The sequence below is a fragment of the Mercenaria mercenaria genome, chromosome 5, assembly GCF_021730395.1.
Source record: "Mercenaria mercenaria strain notata chromosome 5, MADL_Memer_1, whole genome shotgun sequence".
NCBI classification, from domain to species: domain Eukaryota; kingdom Metazoa; phylum Mollusca; class Bivalvia; order Venerida; family Veneridae; genus Mercenaria; species Mercenaria mercenaria.
Window position 1 is genome coordinate 70,319,420 of NC_069365.1, and position 20,600 is coordinate 70,340,019.

Consider the following 20,600-nt stretch of genomic DNA (forward strand, 5'->3'; position numbering starts at 1 on the left):
AGTAATTACAGACACAAGAAAAATGATTCAATAATGACTGTATTTATATACAGGAAATTCTAGCCTTGATAAGTACTAGATATATGATTACATACATCAGTGTGGAAAAAACCACTCACCCGGAAAAGAACATTGCATGGTCGTAGTTAGCAGTTACTAAGTTGGTCTCTCCCCACTCTTTGAATGCGGCTAGAACTTCGTCCGCAACAAACCCAAAAGGGTATAAATTATTTTCGACAAAGGGTGCTCTATCTGGAGTCTGCAATAATTCATATAACAGTAATCAATGCGAGATAATTAAAACTGAAAACACGTGCTAAATGAGTTTTATTTGTTTTGTGGATTTTTAAGTCGCAGTCTATGTTAAACACAGGCAACTTTTAGGCTTTATCGCGGAAGAAGATCTCAGACGCCCCTTCGATTATTATTTCAGACATGGGCGAGCACCATGGTAAAACACCGAGGTGTGTCTCTTCATTCCTTTTAAGGTCTCGAACCTTCAGCGGTTTTAAGTGATTCGAAATTAATCTAATTATAGTCCTCGACCTCCCACCTGTCAGTAGCGTTAGCAGGTGGTGATTTTATAATCAGACTGATTTGAAATCGGCGTCCTTCATCACATGTTAAACAAATATGTTACTGTATTACTTTTGTAGTAACGGCATAGATATTTCGAATAAAATTATCATGTGCTAAAAATCATACTGAGGTCGGTTATATGTGTTTAAAACTGGCCATTTATGAATTATAACCTGCTGTTGTTGGGATAAATTCCCCGATATGCAAGTAAAGAAAGAACTATTATCACTAAATATGTAGAAGAAACTTGCATCTGCGATGTAAATCCCGGCAAAAAGGCATCTGATGGTATAACCATAGTTAGTGACAGTTTGATATCGGAGATTGATCTGAAATATAGTCAACATTTTTTTGTAGAAAGGTTTTTAGTAAAATATTGAAATAGTTTAAGTTCAAATCATTGGAATGGCATGAAATAAAATGTGTTTCTTTGAAACAAAATGAGTTTGATTCATAGCGTAAATATGTATCCGTCGTATAAAGGCAACGGCAAACCGAACAGTCCGGACGGATTGATACGCTTGCACTAGCAAATATTTATGGAAGCAATAACAATGTTTCTAAAGAAATACTTATACAAGCAGTGCTCCCAACAGAGATATATCATTTATCAATTTTAGTATTCTATTCAGAAATATTTACATCGCCGAGTAAACTCTGTATATAGCATTGTGAAATTTTAATAGAATAAGGACGGTAAAAATGAAACTTTCGTTTAACAGGAAATTTTTAAAGTAATAGATATTTAAAGAACCACATACTGCATTTAATAGGAAAGCGGTAAACTGTGTCATGTATTCTATAGTTGCTGATTCTCTGTCTGCCTGACCTTCTGTTGTGGCATACCATCTGGAAAATAAAACGTTAAATATATATCTGCAAGTCATTCAAAAAGTATATGTATTGTAAACCTGTATGCATTCTGTAAGAAAAAGTATGGATTGTATTCCAGAAAAAATACGAACAGAATGTAAAAATGTTTCATTAGTTGAAGATGGAAATCTCTGGGATTCGGGTAACTGTTTACACGGTAACGATGATCTGCCAAGTTAACGTGAAAAAGTTACCAGAGAGCCAGATTATAAGAATCTTTACTTGGGTGAAGATGCAAAGGGGAATACCGAGGCTCTGCCATATTATCGCAAAACAGTTACCCAAGAGTCACACATTAAGATAGATTCCTTTTTTGCATGCCGTTTTTCAATGTGTAGAAGATATAAGATAAAATGGAGGTTTTCTTTGAATTACTGTCTTAATATAGTAAGGTACGAATTTACGCATTCATTCATGAATTGCAGCATGTGAATCGTCTTTCACTACCCCTGGGTGTAAGGTGAGTGTTTATAGCACCGGAAAAGCACGAGAAAACCTATCTGGAATACAAGAAATTTCCATCTGCGCCTTCAGCTGGTGATAGACTATTTTCTTGCATACCGTTTTCTTTCAGTTATTAATATAAGCGCGTGAGTAATCTTCCTACAAGGGGCGTAGGTTGAGGTTTCCAGCGCCTGCCAAAACAAAAAAAATCACATAAAACTCCGGTCTGGCATGCAAGAAAACAAAAGGTAGAGGCGTGTAATTAAAATGCCATTATGTTGATTGATCCGTTATGTTGTATTAGCTAGAGATAATTTTGCCAATCCGAAATACACGATGCACTTGAGCCTGGTGTGATCCGGCCTAGCAAAATCCACTCGAGCCAAACACAATATCCTACATCAAGTTACTTTTATGATAACCCTAGTATTCTTAATAGACTTTCTAACTCCACAGTTTTTAATCCATATTTGACAGTTGTTATTATTCACTCTGCAAATACTCTCAAGAGTTGCAAGAGACTGTAATGTCCATTTGTTAAAAAAAAAAAAATTATAATAGTCTTAAACACATATTATCTTACATTTTACAATTAATCTAAAATATCTGTTTGCTCATGATTAAAATTATTGTATTATTTTCTTTTTCACATTTATAAAACTTCAATGTTTCCAATATTTACCGTAAGACCACTTGTCAAGCATATGGGCAGAGAAGTGTCTCCCACGCTAATCCAATGTACAACCTCTGTCTTATCTGCTGCTTATCAGCGATTATGTAATAGTCGCTAATTGATGGGCACTTTTGTACAACAGGGGTCCCTATTAGACCATGAAGATTTGTGGAGTAGGAATTAATTTTCCTTTAATGAATGTAGAATAATAATAATATAATTATAACAATAAAAAACAGATATAGTGTAAACTAAGAAATGTCTTTGTAATATATCATGATAATGAAAAAGGTCATATACCGGTGAAAGTGTTTATCGTATTTAATGAATATATACTTGTGTGTATGGTTTTTCTTTTTTATTATTTTTATTTAATAATAAGTTGCATAAAGTGCGCCCTTTTTCATCTTCTACTTTATAACACTGAAATGCACGCACGAGTAAATTAATCACATTATCATAACAATTAAAAGCACCACCATTCATTAATTTGTAATTCATACTTTTACATTCATGCAGTGATCAGAGAACGTAAAGAAGCTATGGTTGTATGTAACATTTTAGGCACATTATGTGAATCGAACACAAAATTTTCATGAAATGTTTCAGTTAAACGAAGTATGTTTTATTGTAACATCATCAAAAATCATACCGGCACACAGTTTGTGTACAGCAATTACATAGAATTAATTCTAATTGCTTTTTTAATTTTATGCGGTCTTTTTAAGACTTAAAGTTTGTCAATTCAAAAAAGTATTACCTTTAATCATAATATCAAACAGAATATATAATTGGCACTACAGACGGATAAATAGATAAATAAATAAATAAATCGCTCGAACGGGTATGCAACACATTGGTACACCTTGCCTTGTACCGCCGTACCGTCAAGTAAATGTACTAGTACGTGAAAACGTGCTCAAGATTGCGATTACTTCATTTTCAAATTAAAATGGAAGCAATCTGTCATTCTTCAATTTTAAAATAAAACATACCTTGACAATGTTCAGACAATGGAGAATACTTCACGGGGTTATAAAATAATGTCATTTTGACAGAAAATAATTTTAAAGCCTTTTAAAACCTGACATATACGGTATTTTCCACATTGTTACATAGAAATACATAGAAACCATAGTCATCAACTTCAAACAAATATGGAAGCAATAAGTTTTTGTACCACATCGATAAAAAATACATCGAAATAAAGGACGAAAAATGAAGATTACTTCACGAGGTTATAAAATCTCGTTAAATAACGATAAAAATACGTTTTTAACGTTTGAAAAATATTTTCCTATACAAATCTATGGTAAAACTGTTTATCGATAAACGTTATGTGTATATTCAAGGGAGACTACTTTTGTCTGGTCAGTGTATTGGAATGTTGGCCATGCATGGTAAAGAATATTTTTTTTTACTGACATAGATACTTTCAATAAATTCATTTTTAATCTCACGGACTGCTTTAATATAAACACGTACATTATATTTACAAACATCGTCGAATTGCCTTTACTATTGTGCATACGATAATGGAATTTCTGTAAGATAGAGTACTACGCGTCTTAACAGTTCGATCCTTTATTCAATTCTGCATAAACAACTCAACAACATGACGTCAATATCTGACGTCCGACGTATACATAAATTGGCGGCAACGTTAACGTTATCACGACATCCTGGGGGCCGCTAAATGATATATTTTGCAAAACACCATGACATAATGATATCTCTAGTGTCTTTTCGTAAAATGAATGCTCAGATAAAGGAAATATCTAAAAATTTACAAAAAAAATCACATTTAATATCCTGCAGAATGCACCAGTCACGGTTTCGTATTAAGGAATAGTACAACTCTAAACATGCTTGAATTAAAATAAACTTCAAATTAGCGTGTCTTTTTAACTGTCACAGTATATTCGCGAATTTATGAAAATGAACCACTTCGCAATAATAACTAACTATGATTAATGAATCTGACATCTCTTCACATTACACTCGTAATGTTTAAGTGTTTCTATAGTTCACACATTCTAGTGGGTATAATTTCACTATTGGTCTGGTTGTAGTTCCGTTCGCAGTTCTAATTGTAGCAGCTCGGGTACGATCGTCTCTTCCGGTAATTAACTGCTCAACAACGCCTAGTTTCCATTGGTTCCGTGGACATTCATCGTGGATTTGTACTACGTCACCCACGGCTATCATCTGTTCATTCGTTCCTGATTTACGGTGAGATTCACGTAATGCTGTTAAGTACTCCATTCTCCACCGTTTCCAGAAATGGTCAAGGAGCTTTGATTGTAATTTTGCCTGTTTTGTAACCGCAGAATGTTCGTCAAATTTGGATGAATTTTCAAAGTCTAAGGTAGTTGTGTTATACGGAAGTGACGTCAGTCTCCGGCCGTAGAGAAGGTGTGACGGTGTTAGTGGGTCCATGTCATCGACACTTGATGACATCTGAGTTAACGGTCTGTCGTTCAGCATGGCTTCGATCTCCGTAACTACCGTTTGAAGTGTTTCCATGGTAACAAGGGAGCATCCTACAACTTTCTTCAGCGCTATTTTTGTGAGACCTATTAGTCGCTCCCACCATCCTCCATACCATGGTGCTCGTTTGGGAATGAATTTCCATTCTGTGCCTTTTCTGCTTAATGTTTCTCTGACTTGAGTTGACTGGAAAATATGTTTCAAGCTTTCTGAAGCACTTGTAAACGTTGTAGCATTGTCTGACATCATGACCCTCGGAACTGATCTCCGGCTTACGAAACGCCTAAAAGCTAGTAGGAATGACTCTTTGGACAGGTCTGGTACAACCTCTAAATGTAAGGCTCGAGAATTGGCACATGTGAATAAACATATATATACTTTTATTACGCTTCCGGAATGGTCTCTTACGTATAACGCACCTGTGTAATCAACTCCAGTCACAGTGAAAGGTGGAGACTCTTCTACTCTTACTTTTGGTAATGGTGGTGGATCTGGCGCTCTATACGGCTTTCCTTGTACTCGTCTGCATATTGTACATTTCCTGAGGATAGATTTTACGCACTGCCTGGTAGCTGGGATCCAGTACTTCTGCCTTAACTGGGTAGCAGTAGCGTTCGTTCCTGCATGTAACTGGTTCTCATGTGTGTCTAGTACAATCAGGCGTGTAAGTGGATGTCTCTTCGGTAACAAATAGGGGAATTTGGTGACGTCGGATAATGGCGCGTTATGTATACGTCCTTCACAACGAATAATACCGCTTTTATCTACGAATAAACGCAATTGTTTGACAAGTGGTAATCTTTTGGTGGTATTGGACTTCAAACTGGACATCTCATCTGGGTAAGTACTTTCTTGGCAACATTTTAGCCACCTTATCTCTGCTCTTTCGATTTCTGCTGTCGTTAATTCATCGGTAAGTTTTGTCTGTGTATTTCGGCAATTGCTTATGAATCGTAATAAGTAGGCAGTTACACGTAACAGTTTGAAGTATTTGCTGTATTTCTCTATGTTGATTACTTGATGGATGCCTTCATTTGTGCTACACTTTATACTGCATACTACGCTCATCTTTGTGGCATCGGAGGGCAACGAGATATCCGAAACTGTCGTCTGCGTTTTTGTTGTCGTCTGCATTTCATTCTCTGTTGGTTTCCAAACAGGCCAGTTGGACTGGTTTTGTATCCATGACGGCCCACTGTTCCATAGGTCGTTCTGTAAGAGCTGGTCAGCAGGAATACCACGAGTTAGAAGGTCTGAAGGATTATCATATGTTGGACAATAGTGCCATGGGTAATTTTTAGTAAGTGTTTGTATTTCTATCACTCTGTTCTGCACGAACCGTTTCAGTGGTTTAGATGTTGATAACCAATGAAGCACAATCTGGCTATCGGACCAGCAGATGACGTCGGAAATGTTCAAGGATTCTTGTACGTGTTGAACTAATCTGGCGCCGACTACTGCGGCCATAAGTTCGAGCTGTGGTAATGTCATGGGTTTCACGGGAGCTACCCGATTTTTCGCGATCACCAATCTGAATCCATCTGCGTTCACTATGTATACTGCTGCTCCATATGATTTGAGACTGGAATCGACAAATACATGGAGAGTACTTTTTGTTCTTGAATTATTTATGGTCTGTTTATGCTTTGACTGCCGTATGTACTGTCTGGAAAACTCTGTATCTGTAACTGTGTTCAGATCTTCAGCCAGCTTGTTCCATTTATCTTGCACCTCTAGTGGTAACGGTACATCCCAATCAAACTTATCTTTCCATAATTGCTGAAGAAGTAATTTTGCCCTTACTGTTACCGGGCTTAACAGACCTAGTGGATCATAAATTCGTGATGAATATCTTAGAATGTCCCTCTTGGTTACAGAGTCTAACTTTGGTATCTTGTGATGTCTGTATGCCATGGAATCTGTTTCCGGTTTCCAGCACATACCTAGTACCTTGGTTACTTCATCTCTATCTATGACTCCTTCTCGTGTGGCGATAGCTTTTAGTTCGGAGTTGTTAGAAGACCACGATCTTAAGTTCATACTGGCACATTTCATCAGATCACGTGCATCACGGAAATAGGTGAGTAGATCTCTTTTTTCTTCAAAACTAGAGAGTATATTGTCAACATATAAATCTCTCTTTATAATCTCGGCTGCTTTGTTTGTTTTGTTCAATTCCAGGTGTTTGAGAATAGTGGCGTTAAGAATGAACGGTGAGCACGTCGCGCCGAACAACACTGCTTTGAATCGGTATGTGCAAAGTTGAGATTTAGGATCACTAGGATCAGTGAGCCACAAAAACCGGGTAACATCCCTGTCTTTTTCTTGTAGTCCCACATGTAGGAAAGCTTTTTCTATGTCAGTGGTTACAGCGTACTTTTTCAATCGAAATCGCATCAATATAGACGTTAATTCATTCAGCACAGGTGCTGTAGACTCCAGGCAGTCGTTCAGGCTAGGTTGACTAGATGACTGTTTACAACTACAGTCATACACGATACGAATAGGAGTGGTAGATGATTCCTTTCGCACAGGGTGGTGGGGAATATAGTGGACTGCATTTGAAGTTTGTGCAACATCGTTAATCTTTTCTATAAATCCCCGTCTCTCTTGCTCTGATATAATTTCACCATATTTCTTTAGCATATCAGGTTCCTGGCTAAGTCTGCGAATCGTGCTCTCAGTTCTTTTCTTTGTGATGTTGTAATTTGTTGGAAGTGGGTCGTGGTCTAATTTCCATGGAAGGGCTGCAGTGTACTTATCGTCTGTAAATTCAATTGACGTCTGCTGATACTGCACCAAGTAATCCGTCTTCTCATGCTCGTCTTTGCACGGAGTGATACCTATGCTCTCGAGCGACCAGAAACGTTCTATAGCGTTTTCATCTCGTGCACGTGTGGTCATAACGTTAAATATGTGGTTCATCTTACTAGTAGTATTGTTGCAGTATGCATTCACAGGTCCCGACAAAAGATATCCGATCTTGGACTTCACTGCAGTTGGTCCACATCCGCGTATAATATGATCTTCAATGACGTCCCAGTAATGGTCAGCTCCTATCAGCAGAGAAATTGTAAATACCTCATCGCCGCTAACCGGATGTGCCAGGTTCAGTCCTCTCAGGTAAGGTAAATGGGACGCTGTGTTGTGTAGACTGGTACTAATAGGTACTGATATAGTAGGCACTATTAATACATTGATCGGTATTCTCTTTTTCTGGTTTGTAATGAGGTACACCGTTGCGGAATCAACATGTTTTAGTTGTTGTTCTTGGTTACCAAACGTTGCTAAGTGTAAGGTTTCTGTACCGGATGTGGATAGTTGCAATTCTTGTGCTAGCGTCTCGGTGATAAATGACTTCTGTGCTCCTTCGTCAAACAGGATATGAGTATCCCTTGTTATGTTACCGGAAGTCACCTTGCTAATGGCTGTTTTCAGTAAAACACCATGGGAAGTTTCTTGGGTAGATGAATGTAGAACTGCCGTTTCCGGTTTTGATGGCTGTACATCCGGAACATTCCCGCCACTGTTGTGTTCTTTACTCTTGTTGTTACATATGCTAGTATGATGTTTCTTTTTACAGACCAGACATCTTCTTTGTGACGTGCAGTTTATGACCCGGTGTTTTCTTAAACAATTAAAGCACAATTGTTTTTCTTTCACTTTCTGCATTCTTAACAGCGTATCAGGAAACCTTGTACAGTCAATAGATTTATGTGATTCTTCACAGAATGCACAAATGATATCATTTGATTTATTTTTTCTGTTTGTATTGAAATCTATCTCTGTTTTGTCTTTATTTTGCTTTCTTCTTTGCTTTGATAACGCTCCAGTGTAAAAAGACGATGTCGGTATGAAATCGTTTATTTCCGGTGTATAGCTTTGAATTCCGACTTCAAGTATCCGGACTTCTTTCCTCAGGGCACTCCTAAGTTCTTCTAACTTCCAGTCATTGTCGCCGTGTTCTCGTGCAAGATTTTTTCTGACCTCTTGTGGCATTTTGTCTAAAATTATTGGCACTAACAGGCTTCCGTAACTTTCTTGATTCTGCCCCATTGATTCTAACCCTCGAATGTACGTTTCCATTTTGTCATGGAACGCTTGTAAACTGCTAAGCGTGTTCAATGGCGCCGGTAGTTGTATCAAGGCCTGCATGGTGGTATGTACAATCTTATGCTGTTGTCCGAACCTCTCTCTAAGTAAACTAATGGCTCTCAAATAATTGGAATTTGTTAAGGCAAAACCGTCTATAGTACGTGCTGCAACGCCCTCTAGCTGAGACTGTAAATATGTAAACTTCTGTACGTCTGTGAGATTGGTATTCAGGTGAATGGTTGATTCAAAGGAATCCCAGAAACCTTGCCATTTAAGAATATCACCGTTAAATTTTGGTAGAGACAACTTTGGCAGTCTATGAAATTGAAATGAATTGTTACTTACATTCTGACTGACGAAAGGATGTGCATTTACATTCAACTGTGCTTGTTGAAAACCGGAAGTGCTCTGTGACGATCTGTCAGTTGTGGACTGCGAAAATTCAGAGGAAAATGTCTGCTGCGACTCCACATGAAGAGTTGACTGACCATCAGTGGGGAAAAACTGCGGTTGTTGTACATCTGTACGAATCTGTTTATCTCTAAAGTCACTAAGGTGTCTCATTTTAAGGTCTAAGTCCAACATATACTTTTCGGTTTGTATAATTTCTTCGTTAATTTCTTCGCTGTCCGTAAGATTTGCAATCTTCTCGTTCATTTCTTCCATTTGTTTCACTTTTAACGCGAGTTTTTCAAATATTCCGTTGAAATCGATCAGTGAAATGTTCTCGGCGCTTTTGGCGTCTTCTATTCTCGCTAAATAATAGTCTATAACATTCTTCTGAGCATTTCTCTGTGCTATATGTTTCTGTAAATTCATCTTTGTTGTTTGGTCACGGCACCAGAAAAATGTGCATACGATAATGGAATTTCTGTAAGATAGAGTACTACGCGTCTTAACAGTTCGATCCTTTATTCAATTCTGCATAAACAACTCAACAACATGACGTCAATATCTGACGTCCGACGTATACATAAATTGGCGGCAACGTTAACGTTATCACGACAACTATAAATGAAATGAGTCAGTACTCCTTGCAAAGGAGTAAAATTAGGCCCTTCATGTACTAAGCCCATTTGAACTCAAATTCATCTGATAACTTCAGACAGATAAAACCATGTTTGTGACTTTAAAATGCAATGTGTCTCTATAAATTTATGTTTGACTGTGTTAAATAGAATATTGTCAACATACTCTTGATATATAGCATAGTCTAGAACAAAGAATATTTCTATTTCATAAGTTGTTGTCTGCCTTCTTTCTCTTTTTGTAGGATTGTTAGCATTTCTACGGTTGTCCACTTTGTCTTGCATTATCTTGACATCTGGAAATTAAATACGAAAAATAAACATTTGAATGAATACAAAAAGGGTAAGTTTCATAAATAAATGCTTGGTGTGAATCTAAATAGTCCACCGATAAACAAATTGCAAATAATTCTATCTTTCTCTGCACTATTAATAATAATAATACCTTGTCTTTTCACTTTTACTTAAATACATTCATAATCACCTTCGCTTGCCCAATATGGACGATCCTTCCGGAAAAAGTCCCTCCAGGTCACAGTTTGAAAGACAATGTTAAATATATGAAAAAATGATCCATCTACACGGCTGTTCAATTTAGAGTCATGTATATTTAATACTATTTGTATAGTATGTATGAAGTCTGCGTTCGGGTTTGGATCAAGCGTACTAATAACTGAGCGACGTGTCTTTTTGGTCACGCATTTACCGCTGTTATTGTTATGCTGTGTACTTTTTATTGTTTTTTTATCATAAAAACTGCTATATTACCTGAAAGCAGGATTGAAAAATAGGCCAGAATGTAAAACGTGTTATTGATGCGAACTCATTGACTATTGAATATAAGTTTCTCCAATAGCAAGTCATCCATAAAATACCATTACAATACAATACCTATCTACGAAGCCGAAAATGAAATACCTATACCCGAATTGCGCGAATACGGCTTTAAGATGAAATCGTTTTGTGGGAAATGACAATTCGAAATAGATTAAATGCTCCATCATTGAAACATGACTTTCCTATTTGAAGATGCGGTGACTAATAAAGTGTGAGACTCCATGATGCTTTTCTCCTAAACCCTACATACAACGGACGAAGGGAGTTAAATTTTCTCTTGCAGCTTTCTTAGTCGTGCCCTTAAAAGTTAGGCTCTCGGTGCTCTGACTTCAGACAAGTTGTTGAGTACATTGGTGTAATTATACATTAGATTTACCTTAGTTTTATGTTTTACTTAATTAATCTGGTACTTTTCGCTAATGTTAGAGACTATCTCAGCAGGTTTTTTTTTATTTACACTAAGTTGTCTAACTTGTTGCAAATAGGGCAAGTGTGAGGTTGGCATGCCCTAAACATGTTTATACCCCCAGTTTCCTTTATATAGGTTACTGACCGTTCTATGGCGGTGCCCCTATTTTCAACTGGTTTTCTTTCTGTCTTGTATTGTCTGTTACGTATGTTTTCTTGTTTGTTGTAAGCGTTGTTTCCTCCTCATTCCCTCTATCACCCCATTCCTTTCCCCTTGCATTTGCACTCCTTTTGCATCACCTTTCCCCTTTACTGTGAGTTAGTTTTCGTGACCCCTTTTATTTTGGTTGCCAGAATCCTAAGGCGATACACGGTTGTTTATCCTGTCCTGCTTATAGGGGTGCGTTTGTGTGCTTGTGATTCTAGAGCGGTGCCCTATTGTGTTCTTGTATCTTATTTGTTTGTTTTCCTATGTTAGTTAGTTGGGTGTGGTTGTGTGTTTATCTTTTGTACATGAGTGTCTGCGCTATTGTGGTTTACGTTGTAGTGTATCTCTGATTAAGGAACGTAGCATTCCCCTTGTATATTCATCCTTGCTCTACTTTCCCCTTCAACTTCCTCCCCCATCCCCCACCTATCCACCACCGCCACCATATTTTGCCTATTACCACTTCAGTCCCCTCTTTCTTTATTTGACATAGATCTATATGTACTTGAAGTAACCTGTCTGTAATATTTTTCCATTACAGCTTCTTTTTTTGTGGGCCTACTTTGCAAATGCTTGGCTCTGGAACTGTGTTTTTGGCGTTCTATGCTTCCGAGAAATCTACCCTTACCTATTATCTTGTGAATAAAAATCACTCAATATGCTCCATGACATTTTACAGCTATAGTGGTAAACACATAGCGTTGTTACGAATATAAATTGCTTAAGCATAAAGAAATAACCAAGTACGAACTCACATCAGCATGGTTAAGTCGTACAATAAAAAAATGTGTTACACATTAAGCCAGATGAAATATTGAACGTAATTTTCACAAAAAGACAAAAACATGTTTTAATTGCATACAACAATTTAACCAACCGGAAAACGCCGATCTATAACAATTATAATCAAACTGAAAATGATTTACCAAGAATATAGATACAATTCGAATAAATTTGTTTGTTTGTTTTGGGGTTAAAGCCGTTTTTCAACAGTATTTCAGTCGTTTAACCTTACCAGTGTTCCTGTATTTTATACCAGTACAAACCTGTTCTCCGCAAGTAACTGCCAGCTTCCCAGCATGCATTATCAAAGAGGGAGGACGAATGATTTCAGACACATTGTCTTTTATCAAATCGTCTCAGAGAACATACCCCCGCCCGGGGATCGAACTTGCGACCCTGAGATCAATAGACCAAAGCTCTACGTACCGAGCGGGCGGGCTCAATTTAAATAGATACTCGTTTTCAAAATCCGTTTATTTTTTTACAATGGAACCGCGAATGCGTGAAGCCATTTAATAACCTGTTCTCCTTCCCAACTAGCCCCAAACACTCTAATTCCCTTATCCATGCAGCGGCTTATTCTGGACTCATTTATGCTGAAAAGTTTAACAGATGTCATAATAGTAACAAAAACGCTGAGTCTATTTCATTTTTATATGTCACAAAAAAGTATACAACGAAATCTGCAGATTTCAACAGAACAATACAAATATAGAAAAGGTTAGACAGTATCCTTGATACAGCGGACAAATTGTGCGCAAAGAACCTAACGGTGGTAGATCCGTAATGAAACTCGGCAATTTCCGTATAATTTACGTATTCGGCCTTCTAACTCAACGCGCGCATGACTTTCCGTAAAGGACGGAAAATGCCGGAATCATATACGGAGTGTACGTTATTTACCGACTGTCATTACGGACTCACTATTTCAAACTGAACTTACCAGTATGTAATAACGTGACATAGTCCGAAACTGTTGTCTTCTTCTCAGAAATCTTCAAGACTGTATACGAACTTTGCTTATCTTTTGGTGGCTGGACAAAATATTCTTCATTGTTATCGGAGATAAACGTTCCATACTGAAATATAGCGTTGGTGAAACATTATATTTTATGAGATCACCTGGCACAAATAACAAGGATATGATTCCAGAATATTTTTTCTTGCATACCAGACGGGGATTTCTGGTATATTTACCGGTGCTGGAAAAATCCATCTTACACCCCGGGGTGTAAGATGACTCTCGTGCTGTAAATGACGTATAACGAACTACATATATGTAGAAGATTTATGTAGTAATTTATATTTTATTTTAAAAAACGGAATAAAAATTCAATACCTTGACAATTCCTATTGGTCCCAGATAGTATATTTCTCGATTCAAATCATGTTATTTTATCAAAAATTCATAACGTTACGCTGTAACTGATAAAACAAAACCGGAACTAAACATTTTTGTTTGTTTTGAAGCGTCATGACGTCTTTCCTGTTTACGGACGTTGGTTTCCCGCGCTTTGTTTAAATACACTGCAATAAGAAATAGTTCTAAAAAGAAAGCCGTCCGATTGATTTTATTTTTATTAATATTTCTTGAAATCGGTATGCAAGAAAAAGATTCTGTCACTGGTTATAGGTGCAGATGGAAATATCCGGCTCTCGGGTAACTGTTTAGGCGGTAACTCGGTAGGAACCTCGTTACCGCCTAAACAGTTACCCTCGAGGCCGGATATTGCCATCTGCACCTACAACCAGTGAAAGATTCTTATAGTCTAAACAGTAACTAGGGCGCAGAATCACTGAATATGGTTGAAAATGAAACATTTTGCCCAAGCAAAGAGTGCTCTATTATGCAGTCTTTTGACCAACCCTAACAAAATGCATCACGCATATCAACACTTCATGGTGATTATGTGACATTTTATTATAATATTTTTTAAACTGTGAAAACAGTTTGTGCCACATGCATTTCAGTTAGATGACTCCTACACTTAGGTGGCTACGAAATAACTGATGCTGATGACAAAACGTATTACGAAAGAGATTATGATGATGATGAATATGACGACTACGAAATACCTGATGCTGATGACAAAACGTATTACGAAAGAGATTATGATGATGATGAAAATGACGGCTACGAAGTAACTGATGGTGATGACAAAACGTATAACGAAAGATATTATGATGATGATGAATATGACGATGACGATAATCATGATGATGATGATGATTACGAAAGAGATGATAATAATAAACTCATGAAGAAGGAAAAGACCACGATATTAATGATTATGTCGGGATCATATATTCCAACTTAACTGTACTCACAAGATCAAATTCCTCAGCAGTCCCGTTCTGTTCAGATTTAGGCCATGCCATAAAAGCGGCACCAGATGTAGTATCGAAATAATAAGCAACTTTCTGGAAAAGAGATTATTAATATACGAATCAAAGTCTTGAAAATATGACAGTCATTGTATTACTGGTGGGTAGCGTTAAACGGTTGCCCATTTAAACTTTAACAGACTGACGTTTACGATGACATTTAGCAATGGTTGTTGGCACTTTATGAAAAATAAATCTTCCAATGTGACTGTAACCGCTGAAAACAGAAAAAAAACACGTTTACAGTCTACACATTTTATAATTGCTTAAAACCAGAATGAACAATACCCGGTGCTTAATATACTTGTGGACAGTAATAATTTGAAAGCAATGTCTGACATTGCAGTTATATGATAAAACATTTAACCGATTAGGTATGAAGGTGAACTTATTCCTGGTAAACAGCGATCACTTCATTATTTTTACGACTAAGGTAACAGGATATGGATATTAGTTCTGACTGGCTATTTAAAAACGTTAACATTTAATCAAAAATCATGATAATATTACGTTTAGGGATTGTATATATGATTGTATCTCGATTTCCATATAAATATCTAGATTGAAATTGAAATTTGCATAATTATCTCAATGTTTTAAAAAGATATTTGACATCTCCATTTATATATATAATACAATATTCTTCCTGAGTAAGACGGTTCAGTTCTGTTTCTTAAATATATGAACGAGCAAACAAAAATATTGGTATGTATATATTGAATTTTCACTAGTAAATGGTCTAATATCAAATAAGATCTACATTCGAAACAAACATATGACAGGACAAATATGTAGCTTTGTTTTGATCGAACTTTTCCAGCCCGCTGGTTTGTAAATTCATTATCGCGACTTTCTAAACAACCGCGCCATATTCGCGTTCTTTACTGTTAGTGTTACTAAAAGCAAAAGAAAAAAAAAGAATAAAAAAAAAAACGAGACAATCAACAATAAAGATTTAGTAGATCTTGACGGTACTTTTGATCATCATTTGTTTGCCACACACTGGTCTTCGCAAAGTTATTACATAATACAAGTAATGTATACTTACCCGTTTACTCTCGAAGCTGTATTGCTTCACTTCACCATTCCTCATAAGGTGGACGGGAAATTCATTAGGAATATCAAAATTTCTTTTTAAATGATGTAAACTTATATGCATTTCATCTGTTGACAATTCAACGTCGAGTTCATCCGGAAATGCGTCCACAGACCGTCTTTGCCTTGCGCCAGTGTCGATGGTCTTTACCTCAACTGAAAACAGAAAGTCACAGATAAATCAGCAATGACTTTTAAATATTTTTTTCAATAAACTATACACTATATTGGTTAATATTATCAATCATTATCATACTAGTAAGGTTCCTTCCGACACGTATCAGCGTTGATCTCTCTCTCTCTCTCTCTCTCTCTCTCTCTCTCCTTTCAGGGTAACTGCGAACCGTTAAAAAGGGAATTCGCGAATGACGCTTTTTCTACAATAAACCACCTTGCAGCAATAACTATGAAAAGGAGTGATTGTGTCAACACAATTTGCCTTTATAAAAATGACACTGATCACAAACAAGAGAAGCTGAAATTATTCAAATAAATATATGTTTATGAAGAACAAAGTGCTTTGTCAGTGTACGCCTCGAAACTGTGATATTAAAAAAAATGCGTTGATGCAATTTTGTTAATATTAACGTTCTAGAATAATTTTGACATTTTTCTGAATGTTTGTGCATTTTAGATATTTTTGTTAACCCTTTCCCTGCTAAGTTTTTTTTATAATGAACCTGTCCATTTTTCAAGTTGGACAGCACGCTATTCGGAGCTTTTCATGTAATATATCAGTAAGTACATTAGCTTTGTAAAAGCCGGTCGCACGTGGGACAAGGTACATCAAACTAGATTATTTAATGTTTGATGTACCTAGTCACACGTGCGACCGAGTTTTACAAAGCTAATGTAATGACTGATATTTCAACTGCGTACAAATTAATATAACAAATATTGATTTTGAAATGATAAAAACTGTAGCTATTGTGCACTGATTTTATCTAATTAGTAAAATGTATACACCGGTTCACGCGTATACTTGAAACATTATACAGGTCGAATGAAATAGCATAATGCTGTAACCTAAACAGAATACACCCACACTTGATTCAGTTATTAAAAGAGGAGACAGAGTGGTTATGGTGTCTTTTTACGAATCAATCTGGAATAATTTACTAACTTCAAATAATATCACATTATTATAAATGACATACCAAGCAGGATGGTGAACATAATTTAAAAAGTACCAATTGGACATGAACTTATTTCGTTTCAGTCATTTTACATGGTATAATCCCGACTTCCCACAGTTCCATAATTATGACCAGGGTAAGAGCCCAGCTAAACAACTGACTGAGAAACGGTGGTAGGATTCGAGCACATTTTTAATCAATTTAGTACTTAAACTTTATCTTAGATGTCATCCATTCCTTGAACTATTAAGTGCTTTCATTTTTTCATTTATATTTCTAAAAATATTACAGTAAGTCTCTGTTATCTCATTCTTGATGAGTTTAACATCACACCTATATTCTATCTGTAAAGTCAAGACTTTCTTCAGAATAAAGACTGGAATAATTTAGAACTGCTTCAGAATATTTATGTATGTTGTAAACTAATCTATTTTATTTAATTTGGATGTCGCAATGTTTTTAGTACGACAAATGCGTCATTAAATCGGGTCAGAATGCAGCACACGCCATTAAGGTGTTAATATGATCGTTTTATCGCTGTATCTATATCAGTAAATAAAATGAGTTACGCAAATTGGTCTTTTGATGTTTACAATTTAAACTGACATTGGTATTGAGATATGATTTTATAAATTATTGTCCCACGACATTCGTGCCAGGCAATGTGTGACCACATACTGTACCATTCTGATTTAGATTTAAGGAGGCCATAAAGACCCCAATTACCTTGACCTATTTGTTTTCGCAAAGAAATCTGAAAGCTTGACAAAAAAAATTAATAACGTAATCATTTTGAGGTAATTTACCCTGCCACACTTAATTTACCCTTTTTGTGGGAGTTTTTATCTTAATTTTATCCATATGTACAGATACATATATACATATAAAGATTTATGTATAATACATAATGATTCTATGTTTTCAATGAATTATTGAAGTATTAGAATGAAATAGAATGATGATTTCAAATACTTTGAAAAGTATCAAATACACGAAATTTGTAATGAAAAATCATTTATGAAAACTAAAGCGAAAGAAAACTTGTTTGTTTCACAAGCAAGACAGAAATTCACTCACTCGCATCTAGCGCTTTGTACAGGGCTTTCTCACAGAGAAAGAAACAAATATCATCTATATGTAAACCGACCAGAAGGAATATTGTATTGAAAATATTAGCGGACGAAGTAGTCCGGGGACTTATAAACTAGTCGTCGTGAGTTCAGGCACCCGTCCCCATGTCCTCCCAAGAGCGTCTTCTGTATCTTGCACTATATCCTCCAACTTAAAATTACTAGCAAGCCTCAGGAGGAGTCACCGACATAGACTACCCGTGGCGACTCTAAAACAATTTGAATTACATACAATATTGAAAACAGTATCGTCACCTACCAAAAGCCACTAAAAAACTGTTGGATAAAATTTGAATGCAGTCATTGAAATGGAAACTAGTGTAACTTGCTGTCTCGAATACATAGTACCCGAAAAAAATTAAATACAAATGTAACACAATTAATTGTATGGTGTGGTTCTTGCGGTTTACACAATTGTTTTGTCTATAAATGGAACAATAAAAGAATTATAGGCTCTCACTTCATTTAACGTTAACTATTTTGATAAAAGAGAAAAGTAAAACAGTCCAAAAACTTTTTGATATTTAATTTCTTTGCCCTGACTGAATTGTATATATACATGAATATTTCAATCCGCACGTTGTTCAAGCCCTTAAACACTGTTGATTTGTATAGCAACTTTCATTCAGAGAAACATGGACATTTTTGTTTAATAAAGAGATCCTTTGAAACTCGAACCATCAGAATTTTACCCGTGAATTTAGAATGTAAATATTCTTTCTTGGTACATATCTGTAACATTTTGAAATGTTTCAAAAAAATATATATTAATCTATTCGTTGATTGACAATTGAATCTCATTCTTGCATATGCATTTATGCAGTCACATTCATACAATAAAAAAAACATTCTAAGAAACTGTAACTTCTACAACAAAATTAATAAGCATATATAATTTAAGGTTCAAACTTGAGCTGTTAGTGTTAATCCTGACTTAAATTGTTTGTCATAGGTAAGCCTAAAGTCTACTATAAATACGAAAAGTAGATAAATTATGACAGAAAATAGCAAAAAGGTGTGTGATTTAAGGAAAGGTTCTGAAAGATCTGATATAAACTGTTTAGTACTAATTTTCAAACTATAAATATAGTATTTCAGTTTTTATTGATGTTGGTCGACGAAAAACTGCGTCCTCAATTTTGAAACCTGGAAGCGAGTTTCTCAGAGTGACGTCCCTATTTTGGTAAGAATTTTTAAATTAAGAACTAAACATACATGTTTTCCCCGAAAACGCACAAATGACAATATGATTTGCATATTTTATTTTCAATCTTTGTTATCCTTATTTTTTTTTCAAAATATTTACGCTGAAAAGTTCTAATATAATGTGTCATGAATTAATAATCTGGACAAAAAATAAACTTCCAACCTGTACCAGGTTTTGCATTTTCCGTTGCATAATGAGGAAAAGCAGTCGCTGTCCTTATATTGAAACCAACCACAGAAATCAAGGCAATCAGACATAGTATATTCAACAGAATCTCCATCCCTTTAACATGTGTAGAAATTGTGACTTGTCTACATTCTGCGACAACCTACTTTCGAAAGTGTTCTCCTTTTTACTCTGTAAAACAGTTATTATTATTATTATTATTATTATTATTATTATTATTATATATTTCAGTGATATATGAGGTTATTCTTCAATATGTATGGTGGTATATTTCTGCCACAAGGTAGCTAGGTAGCTATCGCGATAATATTGTAAACTTTTTCAGGAAATATGTGAATTTTTCTGAAAAAAAGTCATGAAAAAATTATTTTTTTCTGGATATTCTATTCATTTCCTGAAAATGTCTTAACGCAAACTTTCGCGTTAATGCTTGAAACTGCCACATAGACGTCCGAGGGTAGAAATTGGAACACATTTTTAGTAGAATTAATATACGTTTCATCCGAAATTTAATACTATCATTTAGCAAAATCTATATAACTTGTTATTTCTACATAGACTGTCATCCGATACAGTAAGACTTTACTTTTTGAGTTGATATATGTGAATTTAAAAACACTGAAGCTCACACTGACACAAAATGAGGAAAGTGAAACCCTAATGCGCTATAATTTGAGATACAATATCTCATAGAAATTTGGAGAGTACGGAATTTTCTATCTCTCTCAATATTTGAAAGAGTGAAAAATTCTACAAATAAGTAACAATTACAAAATTACGTACTGCAATTTTAAATCCGACTGTGCGTATTGTACTACATACATTTTATTTTGGTTTATTCGTTAACAAACACAACATAAAGCATTTGATGCCATAGCCGTTTGTTCACTTTGTAAAAGAAAAACAAAACAAAAAAAAAAACATTTATACTGCAAATGTAATGCCATATATATCCGATATTGTTCGACTAAATTTCGAAGTGTTATAAAAAAAATGAGTAACCTGCCTTAGTGAAACATTGATAGAACTACGAACATTATTTA

General features: G+C 35.6%; 1 protein-coding gene across 2 annotated transcripts in view; it reads right to left on the minus strand.

Annotated features, from left to right (window-relative positions):
* Positions 1-20,600, minus strand: part of LOC123557547 (serine-rich adhesin for platelets-like) — a 40,933-nt gene that overhangs the window by 19,859 nt on the left and 474 nt on the right. For both annotated transcript variants that reach the window (XM_053543867.1, XM_053543868.1), the window contains exons 2-9: positions 19,534-19,728; positions 15,852-16,054; positions 14,747-14,839; positions 13,362-13,497; positions 10,349-10,478; positions 1,341-1,428; positions 831-908; positions 120-259 (exon numbers count right to left, since the gene is read on the minus strand). In XM_053543867.1, the coding sequence (XP_053399842.1) occupies positions 120-259; positions 831-908; positions 1,341-1,428; positions 10,349-10,478; positions 13,362-13,497; positions 14,747-14,839; positions 15,852-16,054; positions 19,534-19,651 (986 nt within the window). In that variant the 5' untranslated portion in view covers positions 19,652-19,728. The remainder of the gene's footprint in view (positions 1-119; positions 260-830; positions 909-1,340; positions 1,429-10,348; positions 10,479-13,361; positions 13,498-14,746; positions 14,840-15,851; positions 16,055-19,533; positions 19,729-20,600) is intronic.